General features: G+C 51.0%; 1 protein-coding gene across 5 annotated transcripts in view; it reads right to left on the bottom strand.

The window, feature by feature from the left end:
• Positions 1–10,925, bottom strand: part of LOC113932354 (NADPH--cytochrome P450 reductase) — a 61,292-nt gene extending 50,367 nt beyond the window's left edge. Inside the window, exon 1 of one of the 5 annotated variants that reach the window (XM_027611337.2) lies at positions 10,509–10,925. Coding sequence is in view for 1 of the 5 variants with exons in the window: in XM_027611334.2 (XP_027467135.1) it covers positions 9,677–9,706 (30 nt within the window). In the remaining 4 variants the exon portion in view is untranslated. Of the gene's footprint in view, positions 1–4,381; positions 4,527–9,676; positions 9,722–10,090; positions 10,201–10,413; positions 10,436–10,508 lie in introns of those variants that run through there. The other 4 variants (XM_027611338.2, XM_027611336.2, XM_027611334.2 and 1 more) reach the window with 4 other exon arrangements.
• Between the last annotated feature and the right edge of the window lie 10,538 nt (positions 10,926–21,463).

The raw sequence follows: 21,463 nt of genomic DNA, 5'->3' as shown, positions 1-21,463 counted from the left end.
CAGGCTAACCCATCCCCCTACCCCCCTCCCCTCTAGAACCCTCAGTTTGTTTTTCAGAGTCCATCATCTCTCATGGTTCGTCTCCCCCTCTGACATACTCCCCTTTTCTTCCTCTCCTGTTATCTTCTTCTTTTTCTTTTTTCTTAAAATATGTTGCGTTATTTGTTTCAGAGATACAGGTCTGTGATTCAACAGTCTTGCACAATTCACAGCGCTCACCGTAGCACATACCCTCCCCAATGTCTATCACCCAGCCACCCCATCCCTCCCAGCCACACACTATCCTTAACCCTAGGTCCCCCACCATCACTTTCTATTTGCCTAGTCTATTTATATCTAAATAAATACTACCTGTAGTAACAATTAACATGTATTAAGCCCCTGAAATAGGACGTTCTCCCATTTCATTTCATCCTTACAACAACCCTCTGAGGTACGGGAACTGTAATCACCACAGAGGATAAAGCACCTTGTCCAAAGGCAGGGAATGGATAAGCGGTAGAGTCAGGCTTCAAACCCAGACCAGCGGGCATCAGAACCACCCTCTCCTCCATTTCTTTGCCCTGCAAAACCTTTACGGAACAGGGCAAAGTTATACCTCGAAGTTGCTTCGCTGAATGACCTGGGGTGCGTTTGGCAGTTAACATCCCGGCGGTACCATCAGGTGACAGTGCTGCTCAAAATTAAGCCACCCCTGGAGATGCGGGAGAGGCCGGTGTCGGGCGGGAGCTCCTCGAGTCTCTGAGCCCCCGGTGCTCAGGAGGCCTGGCAAAGGCACTCGGCTGACAGCTGCCGAATGGCTGAATCAACACAAAACCCTGGGCCAAAGTCAGCACTTGAAGGTACGGCCTGCTGGCCCTTCAGTCAGGAGCACTGGAACGGGATCAGCACGGCCTTCCGACACCTCTTGGCTCTGCTCTGGTTACTCACTAAGGGGAAGGAGCCAAGCCAGGTCTTTCGACTTTCCCAGCACGATGGCAGGACGCTGCACGTGGGCTGTGCTAAGAGCCTCATGACCTCCACTTTGGCCTGCCTGCCTCCCAACCTCTGGCAAAGGGACTCTCCCCACCCACTCTCCCAGAGTCTCCTGCTTTCCCCCCTCTGCCTGCCGGAATACATCCCGCCAAGAGTCTTCTCTTGCTCCCATTCCCCCAAAGGTCTGCCCATGCAGTATTACAACAGAGACTGAAGTTCTCTGCGCTTACCCAAGCGGGTCCCAGGAAGGGCTCCGTGTGGACCATGCTCCTCTGTTCTATGGAGCATTCCCTCTGCAGGGGGCCTGAGCCACCATCATCCTGTCAGTCTCGTCCACACACAAGTGCGGTCCGAGCACCTCTGAGAGGGCCTGGTACTCACAGGTGGTCTCCAAACACCTGCTCGGTATGGAAGTTGCTGCCCACTGCCTTATTCAACAAGCCCCGGATAAAGGCCCAGAGAAAAGTGCTTCTCGTGCTAAACTGACCTGCTTCCTTTTCCCAATGACGCTTGCTGTTCAATCCCGTCCTTCTTTGGCTTGCCTTCTAGGAAGCTCTGAACTGAGTTTTGTGCTTAATCCAACAGCTGCCCTTGACTGCTTTATCATACGATTACCTGCCTCCCAGGGTCCTCTCAGTTACTAGGCTCTCAGCTTTTAGTTATTTCCTTGGTTTGGGGTTTGGCTGAGGAGAGTGTTGGCCTTGGAATTCAACTAACTTAAAACCCAGTTGGGCCATGAAAGAACATGGGTCTTGTAGGTAGACAGACCTTGGTTCAAACCCCAGATATGCTACCTCCACACAATGGGACCCTAGGCACATGATCACTCAGCCCTGGGCCCATCACTAACCATCCTCACGGTGTTCTGATGACTACATGAGACACAAAATACCCAGCATGGGACCTGACATACAACAGACACTCAAAGGTTACACTAGAACCCTCTTATTAATTTCAGTAGCATTTTTAAGTAAACACATTGATTCAGGTTTTTGGCCTCCAGGTAATGATCTAGAAATATCTAGAGAGACTTAGAATACTATGGGGGAGATACCCAAGTTCCTTCTCTTTTTCAATTATAAAATGATTCATTACTGAATTACTGAATAAACTAGTAACTGCAGGAGGAACTTGAGACATTTCCATTGCCATACCTAGATGGAAAACTAAAATCCTCCCAAAAATTCATATTGCACCTCAGGTAATCTTGAAAGACACAGATGAAACCCAACATTGACATCTGGGCTCAGTCCCTATGCAGGAGGAAGCAAGAGACTAGGAAGAGAGAAGTCATAATCACTCATTCGCCCATTCTCTCCCCTGTTCAGCCAGTTAACATCCAGTGAGTGCCCACCTTATGCCTGGCCTGGTACCACGCACTGGCTTACTCTCATGGCAATGATGGGGAGGTTCCCTGTTCCCAGTGAATTCACATTCTGTTCCAACCATACTGCCATTAGGGGGAGGGAGGATTAGGCTCCTTCTATTACCAGCCACTTCCGCATCCTTCCTGGGGGGTAGACAGGGGACGAAGGGAAAAAGAACAAACAATCTGACAGCGACATAAATCTTTGAGCAAAGGAAGGGTGACACAAAGCAGGGCTTGGAGGTCAATCCAGCGTGGATGGATCTTGAGAAGCAGTGGGAGGAGTGGGAAGGAATTATGGACTCAGGGGGGCCAATTAGGGACGAGCGCTGCAGGAAATGAAGGGGCTACAATAACACCATAGCAGAGGGGTAGAGAGAGAGAGTCAAAGACGAAAAACGGACAGGACTGCATGGTGGTGGAAACCCAGAATGAAGAGGAAGGCAGAGGCCAACCGGTCTTTTGTCTTTAGAGCATGAGGGACCAGGAAGACCGTGAGGTCACTAACACGGAGAGAGAGACATTACTGGCGAGGAGCCGGGGCGGGAGGGGAGAGCGGGAGAGGGTTCCCACAGGTGGGATGGGAGGTTTCATCTCTGGTGCCATGCTAACCGACCTTTTAGAGTTTGTGAATCATATTACATAAAGCCCTGCGCCCAACCTGTCCACGTGACACTGGTTTCTTAAACAATCACAAAGGTTCTGAAACCCTTAACCGAAACCAACAAATGCTGTTCCTCCCTGGACTGCAAATCCAGATGGGAAAACCTGCTGATGCCTGGAATGTGCCCCAATCTAAACCCTACCCCTAGAAGAAGCCGGGCACAATTGGCTGATGGATTCTCCTCTGTATTCAAGAACCACCATCCCTGTTTGCAGTATTGGAAACCGACCCCAGGTGACCTACGGATAGGGTCAACACCTCTGAATTCAGAGGTGAGCACAAGTTCACGTGTTCCTACCCAGCCCTCAAATCTTTGTACGGACCCAGCCTACCCAATGCAATGATGACGTGTGCTAGCAAGGATCGAAGTATCACAGGTCACAGTGCTGTTACATGAGCACCAAAGGAACAGGTCATGTGGAAGGCAGAGCTTGGCAAATGCGGGGGGTGGGAGGGTCACAGGAAAAGGCACTGAAGATAAAATGAGGGTAGATTAAAAAAATGACTAAACATAATTCATAGATTTCACCCAGAAGCAAATTATGTAAGTCACACATCAGAGGGCACATCCCACAGAGTCCATCTTTCTCTGTGAGTACAACCAGGTAACAAAAGCCAACTTTTTCCATTCTATTTTCCTACCATAGGATGTCTTAAAGAATCCAATTCACTGAGAAACAATCCATGGCAGATGACACCACCGTTTGGCCCATCACTATAGTCCAGTTTGGCCCTGAAACTGATTCGTTTCTGGGAAGCACGTGTCTGATTCTCTGAGCTGTGTGTGTCTGATTCTCTGACAGTACAGACGCTGAGCGAAGATCACAAGGCCTCCCCCCTGCAGCACCCCAATTAAAGGAGATTTCCCCCTGCCACAGTCACCTCTTTATAAATGAAACAAGATCCCCACATCAGTTTTCTCCACAAGACACCCAGAAGAAGGACTGGGTCCCCGAGGTGCTTTGTTCACAACTTACTCCAGTGTTAACCGACTTGCCACACCAACCAGCATCAGGCATAACCAGCTGATGAATTCGGCTCCAGGGGACCCAACCAACAGACCAGCCTTCAAAGAGCCATGGTTTGCCCCATAGGACTCCTCTACCACCTTCATACACACACACACACACACACACACACACACACGCATGCATCCCGACAGGTACACCACACAACTAACGTAAACACCTCACCGGGGGAGGGGGCTGAGAGGAGGAAAAACACTTTGAGGATGCAGAACGCTGAAACAGGATACAGACTGAAGCAGACTAAGATTCCCAAATGATGAATTCACCCAGAAAGGAGGATACTGACAGTAAGAAAGTCCGAAAAGCCAATACGAGAATACGCTCCTCTGTGCCAGTCACGTCACTGACCTATTGAAAAGCCTTCCCATCTGGCGGGCTCAGTCGGTGAAGCGTCCAGCTCGTGATTTTGGCTCAGGTCGCATGATCTCAGGGGTGGTGAGATGGAGCCCCAGCTCGGGCTCCACGCTGAGGGTGGAGACTGCTTAAGATTCTCTCTCTCCCTCTCCCACTGCCCCTCCTGCTCATGTTCTCTCTCTCTCTAAAATAAAATAAATATTAAATAAGTAAATAAATAATTAAAAGCCTTCCCATCACTTAGCATGGTTCACAAGACTCCTTCAGAGAAGCCCCGATTGATCCCTAGCCTCATGCAACCTACACCCTACACCCCCAGGGGGGGAGGTGTGCCTTGGTGGGCTCAGTGAATTCCTACGTACCCTCCAAGACCCAAATCAAACGTCACTTCTTCTGTGGAGCCTGGCGTGACCCCCAAATAAAGGCAGCTCGACCTGAGTGCTCCCCTGAGTGTACACAGTGGGCTCGGCACCAAGGACAAGCACTTCACACGCATTATCTCAAGAACGAACCCCACACACTCCGCCATAACTGTTTATGTCGGTTCCCTGCCTTGTTAGAATTCCCAAGTGCCTGGGGGCGCCTGGGTGGCTCAGTTGGTTAAGCAACTGCCTTCGGCTCAGGTCATGATCCTGGAGTCCCGGGATGGAGTCCCGCTTCGGGCTCCCTGCTCAGGGAGGGGCCTGCTTCTCCCTCTAACCCTCCCCGCTCTCATGTACTCTCTCTTTCTCTCTCATTCTCACTCTCTCAAAATAAATAAATAAATCTTTAAAAAAAATTAAAAAAATAAACTATTAAAAGAATTCCCGGGGCGCCTTGGGTGGCTCAGTTGGTTAAGCAGCTGCCTTCGGCTCAGGTCGTGATCCCAGGGTCCTGGGATCGAGCCCCACATCGGGCTCCCTGCTGGGCGGGGAGCCTGCTTCTCCCTCTCCCACTCCCCCTGCTTGTGTTCCCTCTCTCACTGTGTCTCTCTCTGTCAAATAAATAAATAAAATCTTTCAAAAAAAAAAAAAAAAAAAGAATTCCCAAGTGCCTGAACCAGGCCCTAAACACAGAAGCTTAGACCCTGAGGGCCAAAGATAGGTCTTTGAAGTGTCATTCCACAGGGATGGAAACACTGCCAAGAATGGGAAGCATTAACTGCTGAAAAATAAACACCTTTTGAACTGTTCCAGGAGGCAGGTGAAGCAGGATTCTTTTTCCCACTTCATGGCTGAAGACAGAAGGCCTGGCGTGGGCCAACGCCTGTATAAGCTGGTAAGCTATCTCGGCCCCAGGAGCCTCTCCCCACCTGCCAGGTGAGTCTACATTTCTATCAAATGCCAGACATCAGAACTGCACAGAAAAAGCAGCTTTGTTCTGTAGCCTATATAATAATAATAGAGAACTGGCATTACCTATCTCCCCAAGATACTCATTTCATTTATGTTTCTTACACTATGATGAAATGTACAGTGAGACATATAAGACAGACATACTTAGGGGCACCTAAGCTTGTAGAGCATGCTCTCCTTGCACACCCTCCCAATTCACCTCCCTGCATCCGAGGATAATCTTTACATATGGCTTTTTATGGTAACCATCCTTTTGTTTTTTTTCTTTCTGAGAGAAAGCGTGAGAGGGGTGTGGGGGGGCAGAAGGAGAGGGAGAGAGGATTTTAAGCAGGCTCCACACCCAGCACAGAGCCCAAAGCGGGGTCCGAACTCACGACCCTGAGATCAAGACCTGAGCTGAGATCAAGAGGTGGACACTTAACCAACTGAGACACCCAGGGCCCCCACACCAGAAAAAAAATTTTTTAATTAAAAAAGACAGACATACTTATTGGTGCCTTGGTACTGGAAGCAAGGAGGAATAATCATCTAACACAGCACAAAAGGAAGGCGAGGGCTCTGGAAGCAGACAGTCCTGGGTGAGGCCTCAGCTTCACCCTTAGCCTTGACCAAATGATTGCATCTCTGAGATGCCCCCCGCCCGCCAGCTGTGAAGTGGGTATGAAAACTAGCCTTTTGGGGTCATCAGAGGAATTAACACACACACACACACACACACACACAATGTTGTGCATACATAATACAGACTTAGCACATATTCTAGCACAAATTTTCCCGAAATAAAAGCATCTCTGCCATTAGCAGTTCATCTTCACAACCGACCTGAGAATTCTGAATTTAAAAACGTGAGTCTCTGCTGGTGGGAACATAACAAGGGAATGTTTTTGGAGGGAAGTTTAATACCCACTGATACTGAAAGTCACACCATTTCTATACACACACACGCACACACACCCCTTTGTATTATTTTTCTCAGTAAAGTTAATGTCTTAGTGGAAGGCTCTGAAGGACTGTCTATACTACACATTTCTATAAGAGTCTTTTTTTTAAATAAGGAACACTTAGTTTTTTTGTAAACAGAAAAAATGCATTCTTATAAAAAGTCATTTCTCCATTTCACTTTTTTTGCAGATTTTAATTTTTAAATGAATCTGATATATAACAAAAAGTTGTATCTCAAATTATTTATCATCATTTGACAAATCATGTGTGTTGTCTGCCCCCAGGAAGAGATTAGAGCCATGGAGGATTTGTCTGTTTTGTTGACTACTAAAACTCCAACAGCTAAATAGTGCCTGGCATGTAGTACTCAGTATTTGGTAAATGAGGACATTGAAAAGTTCATGAACATTGATCCAGCTCTTCTAGGAGTTCACAATGCAAAAATATTTGCCCAATCGTACAAAGATAAAGAACAAAGGCTGGGCGCCTGGGTGGCTCAGTTGGTTAAGCGACTGCCTTCGGCTCAGGGCGCCTGGGTGGCTCAGTTGGTTAAGCGACTGCCTTCGGCTCAGGTCATGATCCTGGAGTCCCGGGATCGAGTCTCGCTTCGGGCTCCCTGCTCAGCAGGGAGTCTGCTTCTCCCTCTGACCCTCTTCCCTCTCGTGCTCTCTACCTCTCTCATTCTCTCTCTCTCAAATAAATAAAATCTTAAAAAAAAAAAAAAAGAACAAAGGCTACTCACTGCTGCAGAATTCATAAGAGCAAAAAGCTGCAAAAACACATTTTTTCAATAATACCAATTACTGGAATATTCTGTCATTTTTAAAGAGAATGAGGTTTTAAAAAAGAATGAAGTAGAAAAAAAAAGAATGAGGTAGAAAGAAAAAAGAATGAGGTAGAGCTTTACACAGTGATATATCATGGTAAGTAATTAAAAGCAAGCCTCAAAAACAGTATGACTGACAGCATGACTGTGTTTGAAATTTATAGTAAAATTGAATAGTAGCACATTTCTGTTGTTTTAAGTAAAAAAAAATTAGATAATAAATGTTTTTATATGTGAAAAAATACCTGGAGAATGTATACTATACCACTAGCAGTGATTTTTTTTTTTTAATCTCAGTATAAGGCTATGAGGGATGCTCACTAACTACACTGCATATTTCTTAATAGTTTTATTTTTTTAAATGAGCACTTAATATTTCTGTAAACAGAAAAAAACATTTTTATAAAAACAGCCATTTCTCCATTTCATTTTTTTTCTGATTTTAATTTTTAAATGAATCTGACATATAAGTTAAATCCCAAAGCACTAAACCGAGGCCCACAGGCCTGGGGTGGTTTGCCAAAAGGCACATGGTGTTAGTGCCTGAGCTGGAAGTCAGGTTCTTGGGCCCCTCCTCCCCTCATCCTGTGCTTTGCTCCTTCCTAAAACACAAGGAAGCAGAGATGCTGCAGGGGCAGCTGGGCTCTCTGGAACCATGGAAGGACCTACAACTACAGAAGCTTCCATCGGGGGCGGGGGGGGGGGGATAAAAACTGCTTAAGAGCTAAATTCTTATTAACCTGAAACGTTCCATAGGTCTAGCCAATAAATGTTCTAGATGTGCCAAGCAGTTCTGATTCCAAATACTCTCCTGAACACAGGCGGACTTAACCTAACTCAGATCCTGATTTTCAAGGGGTTAAGGGAGTCACTGGCAGATCCTAGGTTTGCCAGGCAACCAACAAATCCTGTGGCCATTTACAAACTCGTACCACCCAGAAGTATTCACCTGCCTTACTCATGTCGGCTGAGGTCAACCCCGTTTTCAGGTGCTGAAGTATATCCCTGGGGTTCCCTGCATCTCAAACCTATCTTCTCTTTTTCCAAATACTAGACACGAAGAATTCTGGAGAATTAAGACCCCCCACCCCCAAAAGTTTTCAACACCTCAACACAACTGGAAGCTAATACTCCATTCTCTGAAATGCAGCCCTGTTTTTTTGGACAATTGAGACAATGATTAAGCTCTCTGCCCAATGACACAGTTTCTCATCCCAGCTGCTAAGAAAATCATGAGCAGCTCAAGAACTGCCCATTCTCTCAAAAAGAAAAGAAGACCTCCTTAGAAGGACACAGAGAAAAGCGATCCCTTCTGAGTTCGCTGCTCTACCAACTGGGACTTTTGGACTGTTTTCCTGATCAAGCCAACCCACAACCACTCAGAGGGGATCAGTACAGGCGGAACTTGGAAGTAGTTAATCAAGGTCCTGTCACCAAATGAGAGGGCCTAAGGAATTACAGCACTGCACAGTGGGGACACTGGATCCCAGATGGTTAGTTAACTGTTCCGCATGTAGAGAATATTACAATTCTCAATGTCACCCTCCAAGACCAAGACCCTCTCTTTTGAGCCTCAGAACCTCAACCCTGTGTGGGTGGCAGAGTGGGCTGTATCACTATCTGTACCCCTTGAGGAGGAAACAAAGGCTCGGAGAAGTTAAGTGTCCTGCCAAGGGGCCAAGATTCAAAACCAGAACTACCCACTCCAGCCCAGTCTCCCTTGGTGCTACCACTACTCTCCAGTTTGGCCAAGCTCAAAGGTAGACTGTTTTATGGGTCTAAGAAAAGGAGGCAGCCACGTTCTCTGAAGTGGACCCAAACTCTTCAGTACCGTTCACCAGCTTACACAACGGTCTTGAGAAATGTAAGCAAAAATTCGAGGTCAAGTTCCCTGCAGCCCCATCGCCTCCCAAGAGACCTCGACCTCTTACCCAGTTACTAAGGGTGTCACGCTAAGGGTGTCACGGCTGCCCAGCAGAGCCCGGCAAAGACGTGTCGCAGCTGCCACCGAGACACGTGCTCGGGAGGAGCAGTGCCCCCCAGGGATGCCCTTACCCGCACCCAGAGCGATTCTCAGGGGAGGCGGGGCTGGCAGGCTCCCCGGAGCCCTCGATTGAGCCCACCTGATGCTGCAGGGTCAGATTCGGATCCCAGTCACATTCATCGAGCGTCTCCTACGTGAGTTACCTCAATAACTGCCCTCCTCCTGAGGCCCATGGTACAGACGGGGAAACTGAGTCTCAGAGAGGAAAAGTGGCTTAGCTGAGGATGACGGCGCGGAGACTGGAGCCCGAGCCCTCTGACGCCAAGACTAAGGAGGTGGGGTCCGTCGGGCGCCCTGTGCCGCGCAAACCACGACCCTCCAGGCGCCGCGAGAGGTCAGCTCGAGGGGGAAAGGCCGCCCCGGGAAGGACCAGGGAGAAAGCTGCACTTTCCGCGCGAGCTCAGTTGAGACACGCAGCGACCCGGCCCGAGAGCCCGCCCTGGCGCCGAGGGCCCGGGCAGCCGAAGCGGCCGAAAGCCGTCGGGCCCCGGACCCCGGCACCCTGACCCCCGGCGCCCTGACCTCGCAACCCCGCGACCACGAGCGCGCGCACTCACCGCTGGCGGCCCGGCAACACTGCGGCCACCTGAGCAGGACGCAGGCCCGCACCACTGAGACGCTACCACCGCCCGTGCCGGCCGCGGGGGTGGAGGCGTGGCCGTCGGGGGCACCGCCCCGCCCAACCGCGCCGCGCGCTCTTGGGGCCAGCCTCCCCCCCCCGGCGAATCCGAGCTCTTGGTACGGCCCGGCACGGCCACGCCCCCTCAGCGGCCTCGCCTCGCGTTCTGCAGGCGGCCGGAGCCTCGGCGCGCTGCGCGCCTGCTGCTGCCGTTCCCGCTGCCCCTGCCCCCGCCGGCCAGCCTGCCGGCCCGCCTCGTACATCACCGCGGGGCCATGGCTGTGCGCCGTGGGGCCTGGCCTGCTGCCGCTCGCGTGTGTTCGCGCTTTCTCTCTTCCACCGCCCAGTGCCCTTACCCGCGTCGGGGCAACCTGACCGCAGAGGGCCCGGACCAGAATGCGGACCTGCTTGGGGCGGAGGACGGGAAGTGACCAGGCAGGGGGCGCGGACTGGACCGAAGAGGCGGGGAGGGGGCGGAGGGCCCTCGGGCGTGAAAGGTCTGGCTGCCTGGCTGGTGGGTCTGAGTCCCACCTCTGCCTCCTGCTGTCGTTCTTACTTTATAGGGTCAGGAGGATCAGGCAGTATTACTCGTGTTCCTAAGGGATTTAACTCAGTGCAGTAGTAGGTGCTCTAGAAATGGAAGTCATTGCCATTAGGAGGAGTAGTACTACGTGCTCTGTTGCGAATTCCTTTCGAACAGTGGGCAACTCCCTGCCTTCAGAGCCCATTCTCCATCTTTAAAAACAGGACCAACCAACCAACAACCAATACTTTGTAAAGTCCTGTGTAAAGAGAGGATTATTCCTGTGGCCCCAGTTCTAGACTTCCAGGTCCAGTCTGTCAGGAACCAGTTCCTCCAACAGATGAGATGAATGCCATCGCCCTCAGGGTGGGGTGCACCCTGTCCAGGCAAGGAACCGAATGTGTAACTCCTTCACTTGGCCCCCAAGAGAGCAGTGGGAGTTCCTCCTCCAATCTCTGATACTCCCTCCCACCTTCCCAACACCCTGTTGAACATCTTCTGGGGGTGTCCCAGGGAATCTTCAGTCTTTGATTCTGAATCCTTGTACCTTGCTTCTGTGAGGCCAGAAATTACAACACTGAGTTCTCTCTGCTAATAATAGATCACCCAGGCAGGAACAGGCATCTTTTTTTGCTTTTCCCCACTGAACCAGTCACTGAGTCCTATGGATTCTATTTCCAGGACCCTCTCCCCACTTCTTACCTTATCTGCTGCCTCTGCCCTAGTTCAGGCCTCCCTGGGTTCACCTCTCACCTGGATGATCTCAGCAGTTCCTGACTGTGCATGTCACTCCAGTTTCTTCTACACCCACTGCCAGGGAAACGTCTTCATATTCTCTGCTCACTGCCCTACCTTCTGGACCCTATACCCATCCTCCCCAAAATAACACTCTCACTAGCCTGCTGGAAAAAAAAAAAAAAAGTAGGTTAGATATGCACCTCGTACTTCACATGAATAGACATTCCCGATGGATAAAAGATTTAAATGATTAAAGAAAGAGAGAAGAAAGAGGAAAAGTCCTATAAGAAATCATGGGACTATTTCTGTTACTCCCCAGGAGGCCTTTCTGAGTTATGACACAAACGCCAGAAAACCTAACCAAAAAGATGAGAAAATCTGCCTACAGAAAAATCAAAGCCTGATGCATGACAAAGACCTACAGGCAAAGTCAAAAGACAGACAGGAGATATTTGCTATTATTAAGAGTCAAAGGACTAGTTTGCCTCATAATGAGCCCCACTAATTAATGAGGGAAAAAAAACCAAATCAACATAAATGGACAAAAGATATGAATACTCAGTTTACAGAAAAAAAGAAATACAAATGGCTTTTAACCATATGAAGAGATTTCCAACCCCACACTTAAAAGAAAACGCAAAATCAAAACTCTGGCTGAGATACCTTTTTTCCCCTCTAACGATGACAAACCAAAAGTCTGATGACACGCTGCTGGTGCAGCTGTGGGGAAATAGGCACCGTCGTATCTTGTTGCTACACCCATGTGAGAATATCACCCAGCTATTAAAAAAAAAAAAGGCAAATGAGGAAGCTCATTGCTGACACAACCATCTCTGAGATGAATTGAAGAAAAGGAAGGTGATGACAGCAGTTGTAAAAAGCTACTGTTTGTGTTTTTAGGAAACATTGTAGCAGGAAGGGAAGTGGAAGATGTCCAGACTGTGTATAGATTCCCTTGTATGTGCATTTCCTCACTGGAAAGAAGAAAAAGTGCTAACATTGGTTGTCTCTAGGGGAGACTAGGAAAATTGGGACTGGGGGGCGAAGGAGGTATCTTTCACACATTGTGCCTTGCTAATGTTCACTCACCCAAAGTTGAATACATAAATACTTTTTTTTTTTAGTACCCAAACAATCTTTCTCTGGCCAAAGAACCAATTCCTTTTTTTTTCTTTTAAAGATTTTATTTATTTATTTGACAGAGACAGCGAGAGCAGGAACACAAGCAGGGGGAGTGGGAGAGGGAGAAGCAGGCCTCCCGCGGAGCAGGGAGCCCGATGCGGGACTCGATCCCAGGACCCTGGGACCGTGACCTGAGCCGAAGGCAGACGCTCAACGACTGAGCCACCCAGGCGCCCAGAACCAATTCTTTTGACTACATGCTTCATTTTTCTCAAATCAAAATTAGGCACACTTGGGTTACAGACAACAGTCTCCTGTCAATTCCCCTCTGTTTCTCCTTTACCTTCACTGCCCGGAAAGAATCACCTTTTACTTTGTTTAATGCTTTATTCTGGTCCTTATTTCCACACTGGTAAAGAAATGTTTACCTGTTACCTCTTGAGTCCTGCTAATGATGAGGAAGGTCATTAAAACCACAGCCTGCCTCCCCTGCTCACGCATTGCAACATAATTACTTATATACCTACTTGACTTCCTCTGTTAGTATAATTGAAGCAGCAGCCTTGGACCTTTCCCGATCCATCCCCTGCAGGCAGTATCTCTTCCCATGGTATGACATTATCAGCGTCCTTGTGGTTCCCTTTGCTCTGTGCCCCCACATCTGCTTCCCACCTTCAGCTGCCTGACCCTTGATGTTTTCACAATTGAGCTTGGTGATATTTACATTCTACGTGTGTTTTTTTCTTAGTCTGTGGCTTGCGCCACATGTGGGGTGTCCAGTCGATGGCAGCACTGACACCATTGTAACATTGGGCAGGGTGTGCACAGATGAGCCAATCATCCCTATGACTACAGGGCTCTTCTCTTGAGGCAGTCCTCTTCCCAGAAGTTCCTTTTTTTTTTTTTTTTTTTTTTTAATTTCTCCACCCTGGCACGATTTAAAAGAAACAGATCCTCAATCTCTCCCTGGATCTGGTTTATCAAGCTTTTTCCAGATACCTCCTTCAGGGTTCTCAGACAACCCCCCTGCTCCCATCCAGACTCGTCACTGTCAAGGTTGGAGTCTGAATTACTATCTGTTTCCATTCTCACAGCAGGTGCACAAAGTGTGTGGTATGGACAGATCTCCTTAGTCTGGAATGCAAGGGCATTCAAAAGCTGGCCCTGACTTGTCTTTCTAGCTTGATCTTCATAACTTTCCTCCACAAACTCTTTACTCCAGCAAAATTGGACAAATCCTGGTACACGCTGAAATTTTGATTGTAACCTCTGAGCTATCAGGAATGTCATTTTTTTTCCATGTTTTTTTATGTCCATATCCTACCAATGTGCCCACTTCTGGAAAGCTGCCCTGATCCCTCCAGGGGCAGTGGCTTCTTCACTGCTGTCCAGCCCTCCAAGTCCCCAAGTATCTCCTACTTAAAGTCATGTTTCCAGAATACTGGTCTTCATTTGCTCTGGAGTCCCTGCAGGTCAGGTCTGTGTTAGGGGCCTCCTCTGTCTGTCTCTCTGCCACTGCACCCCCCTCCCCCAGTGCTGCCAACTGCAGGCAACAGGAGGCATCTGCCAGAGGAGCCACAGAGGATTAAGGAAAGGTGGGCTGGAGTTCCAGAGACTAGGCTGGGGTGGATGGGAACTAGGGACTGGACTGTGGTCATTGCTGGACAAGGACTGGGTGGCCTGTCCAGGGCCCTACTTTGTTGGGTTTTGGGGGGGGGTCTGTCTCCACTGAACAGAACTGAAAAAGGTTTGTGCAGGTGTGTCTGCATTAAGGGTTCATCAAGAATGTGTGATCTTGGGGCTCCTGGGTGGCTCAGTCGTTAAGCATCTGCCTCCGGCTCAGGTCATGATCCCAGGGTCCCGGGATCGAGCCCCGCATCGGACTCCCTGCTCCGCGGGAAGCCTGCTTCTCCCTCTCCCACTCCCCCTGCTTGTGTTCCCTCTCTAGCTGTGTCTCTCTCTGTCAAATAAATAAATAAACCTTTTTTAAAAAAAGAGAGAGAGTGTGTGATCTAAGGGACTGCTACAGGCAGTCCAGTCCCACACCCTCCCTCAGTAAGTTTCTCCTGAATGTGAACAATGTGAAAACTCATTGCACCTGCAACAGACAAAGCATCTGTCCCTGGGAGCAGCTTTTAAACATGTAGCATCCTACGAAGTTCATCTTACCTTTGATCACCATAATCCCTTGGAGCCACCCCTTGTTCTATAGACCCAAATGTTTACTGAGCACTTGCAACGGGCTCCCACTTGCTGTGGAATAGAGGGGACTAACTACCATTTATTGAGTACCAAATAGATCCCAAGCACTGTGCTCAACAGGTTAGTGCCAATCTTCTCTCAAAAGTGTCCCCTTAAATCCCCACTTGACAAATGAGTAAACAAAGGCTCAGAGAGCAAAGGGATTTGTCCCAAGTTCCCCGAGATCCTACAACTAGTAAGTGTATACCGTGATAAGCCTGGTGCCCATCAGTGAGCTTGTCAAGTCTGTTCAAACCCTTCCCGCCCCACTCCATCCCTGGGAGTGCCAGGCCTGGCTCCCCCGGGGCACCCACTCAGCCCCTGAGGTCTTTGTTCAGCTCTTACTTGGGAGTGGTACCCTTCCCCACACTGGTGCGGGCTCCCTGCCCTTGTCCCCAGGGCAGCCCCTTCAGCTGAGGGCTCCGGCCTTAGCCTCTCAGGGCCCCTGTCCTAGAGGCCTGACTCTAACACACTCCCTCTGACTCAGGCTTCCTCCTTCACAGGTACACAGACTTCGTAAAGAATCTCCAAGGTCATGCCCTGCAAGCTCTTGTCTTGAGCAGGAACTCACTCCAAGTGTGCCTGGAAGGGGCTGGCCTGTCCTCTTGTAAGGAGAAAAAGAGGATCCCAGATCGGCCGGGCGCTCGGAGAAGTTGGATTGACATCCCCCACAGACGCAGAGGGATGTCGCTGGTAAGCGGATGTATGCCTCCTCTCTGCTCAAACACGCAAAGTGTCAGAGCAGCTCTCTGGCAGGGTGTCTGAAATGCCACCAGGGACTTTCCAAGTCTGTCAAATTAAGCATTGCCCTGGCCCTTTTCCCTGGGGAGGTTTCCAGGAGCGTGCAGGGGAAATGATTTTGCCGATTTCCTGATGCCCGTGATGAACCTGATACCTCCAGGGCCCGGGCAGTCACCAAAGCACAAAATCACAGAACCCCCACCAGGAGATCAAGGGGCAAATTCTGCTTTGACTGCTAAGCAGATGCACGGGCAGTCTCTTTATCTCTTAAGAAATCACTTTCCTTATCAGCAAAATGGAGTGGGGCTGGGGCAGGGATCCTGAGCCTGCCACTTCTCCAGGGCATCTTGCAGCTTGTGATGAGCAAAGGATGGATGGATGGATGGATGGATGGATGGATAGATGGATGTGTGACAGCAGGGCGGAAGGCAGGGACCCAGGTGAGCCTCACCGTCAGAGGAGAGAAGGGAGGAGCTTGAAGACATGTCCCCTGACCTCTAAGCCCAGGGCCAAACCTCCTGCCTGACCTCATGCCTAGGAGGACCCTGGATTTCCTGAAGCTCTTCGATGAGCACGTGCTCTTCTCCCCACTCTTATAGGTGAGGGGTCTGAGACAGGGACCTGGAGCGATAGCCCCCTCTGGCTGGTGCACCCCAAAGTCAGTTTTTTCTGCACAGAAAAGGGATGCTTCTCTGCCCAAATCTCTTTTCCATGGGGCTCCAGACCTCCTAATTCCCTTCGGATGTCAGGGACCGCTGGCTCGGCCGGCCCAAAGCCTCCTAGCTCAAGCCTCTTGTCTGGTCCTGAGCCAGGTCCTTATGGAACAGAGCACAGGGCCTGGCGGCTGGGCTGAAGGTGCCAGGTGTGTGTGGCCAAATGGCTTCAGGGTGAGCTGAACAGCTGGGGACAAGTTGGCCCTGCTGTGTGTAAACAGTGCTGTGGGGGGTGGACAGACTGTTCCTGGGGAACAGCTTCAGGCAGCTGGGGCACTGGGACAAGAAATCGCTGAAACCGGGAACATACAGGGGAAAGCAGGGGCCCCGGATGTCTCAGAGGCCAGTCAGCGGGCTGCCTACATCAGAACCAGCACGGGGCCTGTTCACCTGTTCAATGCCAATTCCTAGGGCACCCCCACCCCAGCCACTGGAGCAGAATCTCTGGAGGCATGGCAGAAATTGAAATTTTAAATAACTTTCATTCTTAAGCACATGGGAATATGAGAACAGCTGCCTGATTCGGTTAACTAGGCCCAGAACTTGGGGTGGGGGTGGGGTGTCCAAAGTCTGGCTCAGATAGAGCCAAACACAAAAGCAGATAAAGAAGGCGGAGTGTGAGGGTGGGGGCTGGGGGGTGGGGGAGGTTGTTAGGAAGAGCAAAATCCAGATGATGACCGGCCTGGCTCCCCAAGGTGTTAAAAACACTTCCCCAGACCTTCCTTCCAGCCTCCCTGCCACTCGCCCACCCTGGGGCCCCCTCTTAACCACATCCAAAGTTCAACAATTTCAAAGAGGCAGCCCTGAAATGAAGAAACAAATGGTCTTTGGCAACAGCAAATCGGGCTTCCAGTCTGGACACCGCCAAGGCCCCAGCAGGCTGTGTGGCCTTGGACAGCTCCTCAGGGGCCCTTGTAACGTGGCCGCTTGGGGTCTGGGTGAGGAACACAGGTTCATGCGTGTGAAGGCCAAGTATATGGTGGTTCTCTGGGGCCGAGATTCCTTCCTCTATGTGACTCCCTACGACCCTCCCCCGACGCCCACCCTTCCCTTTGGTCCTCTCTCTGTTATGCAACTGAAGATGAATCCTTTGTGGGTTCACCTGCAGCTGGAGCTTGCTGGCTGGCTCCCGGCTGCAGAGCAAACAGGAGGGTGTCCCTGCAAGGGGAGGCTTTGAAAGCCACATTGTCCATGTTCTTGTCCACATGCGGCTAGGTCAAGGATCTATGCCCCTTTTCCCCAATATTGGGAAGACCCCTGATTGTGTTCCCCAAAAGGCCTGGCTGCGGCCAGCTGTTGTCATGGCAACAGCATCCACTGACAACCATTTCGGAAGGGCCTCTGAGAAGGAGCCTGCTTGGCTTCCATACACGCGCAGTTCAAACTGTCAAACCGCGCGCAGAGAGTGTCTATCATGTACCCGCCCTGAGCAGCCACCTAGCAGAAACCAAAGATGGTTAGAGCTGATCCCTGGCCCTGAGGGGCTGGTGACTGATGTCCTGGCCAACTCCCCATTGAGAAACTACCTGCATAGTTCAGTGATTCTCCAAGTGCGGTCCCCAACCCAGAAGCATTGGCACACCTGGGAATTTGTTAACAATGCTAAATTTTGGACCCCTTCCCCAGTCCACTGAGTCAGAAACTCTGGGGAAGAGGGGCCCTGAAATCTGTGTGTCAATGAAAGCCCCCCACCCTCCACCCAAGAGATGCTGTTGTAGGCTGAGGTTTGAGAAACGCAGAGCTCATTAAAACCTCACACAATCCCAAAAGATGCGTACCACTGATCCCGTAATGCAGAGGAAGAAACAGGCTCTGACCTGGTCTGGTGTGTGGATGAGCTGACAGTGTAGAAAGGGTCGGACTCTTGGGTCCCACCCGATGTCAGAGTCTACCTCTGCAGCATCTGTGTTAAGATAACTTCTTCCTGGGTCCCACCCGGAGAAGCCCAGCCCCACGGAGGTATCTCACACTGCATCCAGCAGGGGCAGGGGCTGAGCTGGGCCTGAGCATCGAGGTACGGACACAGGCTCTCAGAAGGCAAGAGCCTCACCCCAGGGCAGAGAAAGGCCAGGAGGAAAATTGGGGAGAGCGGCCCCAGTGACAACCGCTTGCCCCAAATGTGGCAACACTGAGCTGACATAATGTCCCCCAGCCGAGGCCATCCTGGCTTCCAAGCTTCTTCCTGCCCAAACCCAATCCTGAGAACTTTTCTCCTGTGCTCACTCACCTATATGCGACAGTGGTCCCTGTCCATGCACCTGTCAGAAATGGAAACTCTCAGGGTCCCAACTTACACAGCATCTGCCCCAACACCACCTGGCCCCAAATATGGAATTGCTTCTTCAGCTAATGGCTCCCAGCTTCTTTTTTGCATATAAGCCGTGACTGGGCGCTCACTGCCTTTCCAGGCCACCCTTCCATGTGTGAAATCTCTGACAGGCTTAAGTTCCCTTGAAACGAGCTGACATACATCTATCTCCATGTTGCTTCTACCTTTCATACGATAAGTTAATCTAATCCCCTTCAACAGAGATCACAGGCTTATTTTCAAAGTCTGATGTGAAGTAAGAATATCTATGCCAATAGGTTCCCATGAACCTACTACCACCCATCTTTGCAGGTAAACAAGGCAGGTGAAACATACCAACCCATCACCTTGAGGACAGTAGGAATAAGCCTGGGGTGGGGGTGGGGAGGAGGGGCAGGAGGAAGGGCAAGAGGAGGTGGGACGAAAGACAGCTGACCTGGAGCCACCAGCCTGCCACCTACCCCCTGAGAGACCCTGGCAGGACTAGAGCAGGTTTTGCAGGGGCTGATGCATATTGGGGCCCCCTTCAAGAGAAAGGATGCAACATTACAAATACAAATACCCACAACTTGTTCCATTTAGAGAAATAACGTCACAGATGGATGGTCTGTAATGACAGGAAAGCTAAAACTCACACTCGGTGTTTTCAGCGATAATTTTCAGGTGTATTCTTTCTTACAGCAAGTGGGGATCTTGGAGCTTCATGGAAATCTGCCTCTGACCCTGGGTAGGTGGTCATCTCCCGGCCTCAGTTTCTCGTCTGTAAAACAGGGCTGAGCCCACCCACTTTCCAAAGTTGGTTTGAGAATTAAGTAATATCAACGAGGTGGGGAATATCTGCTAGGATGTTAGTATATTCTCTGATTTCTAAAGATCACTGTTGGGGTCTGGGTGTGGGGGACACCAGTTGATTGCTCCTAAGGCGAGTGGAGGGGCAGAAGGGCACCCCAGCTCAGCACTTTGCATGTGGGAGGCCCCCAGCAAAAGCTCCCCGTAAGAACCGGTGAGTATGGAGGACTAGCTCTCTAGTAAAAGACAGTGATCGACCCCTTGTCAACCAATCACTATATTGGTTTTCAGGATTATTTTTCACAAAATTCTTTCCCAAGTGGTCATCCCTCAGTGCATTCTGAGGAAGGGGCTTTGCCCGCATTGGGGCCCAGAGAGACATCCCCACCCCTGCCCCCACAGAGGCACCCCCCCGGGGCCAGGGAGAAACTCTTTGCCTTTGGAGGGTTCATGCCCCCCAAGGAAGGAGACCCGATCAGGCCCCTCGTGGAGATCCCCTTGGCTGGTAACAGGATTAATCATTTTGGCAATGTTGGCTCTGCCAAGTCAGCCAAGAGAAAGATATGACGCTGTTGCTTTGGAAAGAGAAAACAGTTATGACCTTGTTGCCCAGAACGTGTTTTGCAAGAAGGATTCATGTTTAGCAGGAGAAGGAAGGAGCCCTAGAAACTCCCTCGTAACTCCCCGGCCCGAGCCAGGCGCCTTGGGCTGCCCAGTTCCAGATGGCTGCTGACCCTATTGCCATGGAGAGTCCAGCCTCCCAGGCTGCAGGCAGCACCCCCATGTGTGGCCACAGTCTGCCTGTAGAGGGGACTCAGCCTCTCCCCCACCCTTTCCCAGGTCACCGAGAGCAGTGGCTTCCAAACCTCAGGAGGCAGAGGAATCCCCATGCACCCTGCCAAGATCCCCATTCAGGGGGCCAGGGGCTGGGAATCTGTGTACATTTTCACCCCGCGGGCGGTCCAGGAAGCACAGAGCTAGAGAGATGAAGGATCATTCTCCAGGAACTCCGCCTGACACCCTGCAGCAGGGCCAGCACCCCTCTGGCTCACTGCCAGGCCCACTGGAGGCACGGAGTACGTGCTGCCCTTGACAGGCGCGGCCTTGGGCACTCGGCCCCACTCCCCTAATCAAAAATGGCTGCGCAGCCAGCCTTCAGGAATCAGAGAAGATGACCATGAAGATCGGGGCACCGCAGGCCCTGGAAAATTCCCCGAAGTCACCGGTCTTTGGCTTGGGGGCTCAGGGCCAGAAATCGGAACTGGCTGAAGGACGGGACGAGGGTAGCGGCAGGTACGGCGGAGGAGGTTGCAAGAGGGAGAGCACGCCGCCCAGTCCTTCTTCCTCTAACTTAATGCACAGGGCGTCAGCACAGAGGACACTTCCAGATCATCACATGCCACCTCCTCATTTGAGAGATGTGACAACTCAGCCCAGAGAGGTTGAAGCTCCTGCCCGAGGTCACACAGTAAATCAGTAGTTAGCAGGGCTGGGACTGGAACCCTCGGTCCGGCATCCCTGTCCAGAACCTGCCGCACGACAGCACACAGGGACAGGCCCCACACCAGCTCCTTCCTTTCTCCTTCCTCCCCTCCGCTGCCAGGCTGGGACAGAGGACATGGCGGAGCCCCTCCGGCTACCCAGCCTCCCCACACAGGCTTCCCTATGCCATTCTGCCCACCCCCAGCTGCCTCGGGTATGGTTCCAGTTGTTCTGTCTGCTATGGACAGCCTGCTCTCGGCCCTCCTTGCCCGGAGCCAGCCTTCCCTCAGGGGGACAAGGAGTACTACCACCTCCTAGTGCTCAGCCTCCAGTCCCCTAACCCCCGCATCCTGCCCTGTCCCCGTGCTGAGGAGGCACCCACCTGGGCAGCTGGGGGTGGGGGTGCGCAGGGCAGGGCCGATCAGCAGGGGCAGGTTGTGCGGGGCACCGTTCTGCCTTCCCAGGGCTCGAGCCCCATAATGGCCTTTTATGGGGCCGAGGGGCGTGGTGTGAGGGATTAGTCCCGGGGTATCTGTATCTGAGAAATGTCCCCACCCTGTGTGCCCCTGCCGGGCGCTGAAAACAGCAAGCTGAGGCTGGAGCTGGTTCCAGAACAGCCTCTGCCCTGGCCAAGCCCTTCACCCCTCACAAAAG

Source organism: Zalophus californianus, chromosome 10 (genome assembly GCF_009762305.2).
Source record: "Zalophus californianus isolate mZalCal1 chromosome 10, mZalCal1.pri.v2, whole genome shotgun sequence".
NCBI classification, from domain to species: domain Eukaryota; kingdom Metazoa; phylum Chordata; class Mammalia; order Carnivora; family Otariidae; genus Zalophus; species Zalophus californianus.
This window is presented reverse-complemented; position numbering and strand designations above follow the sequence as displayed.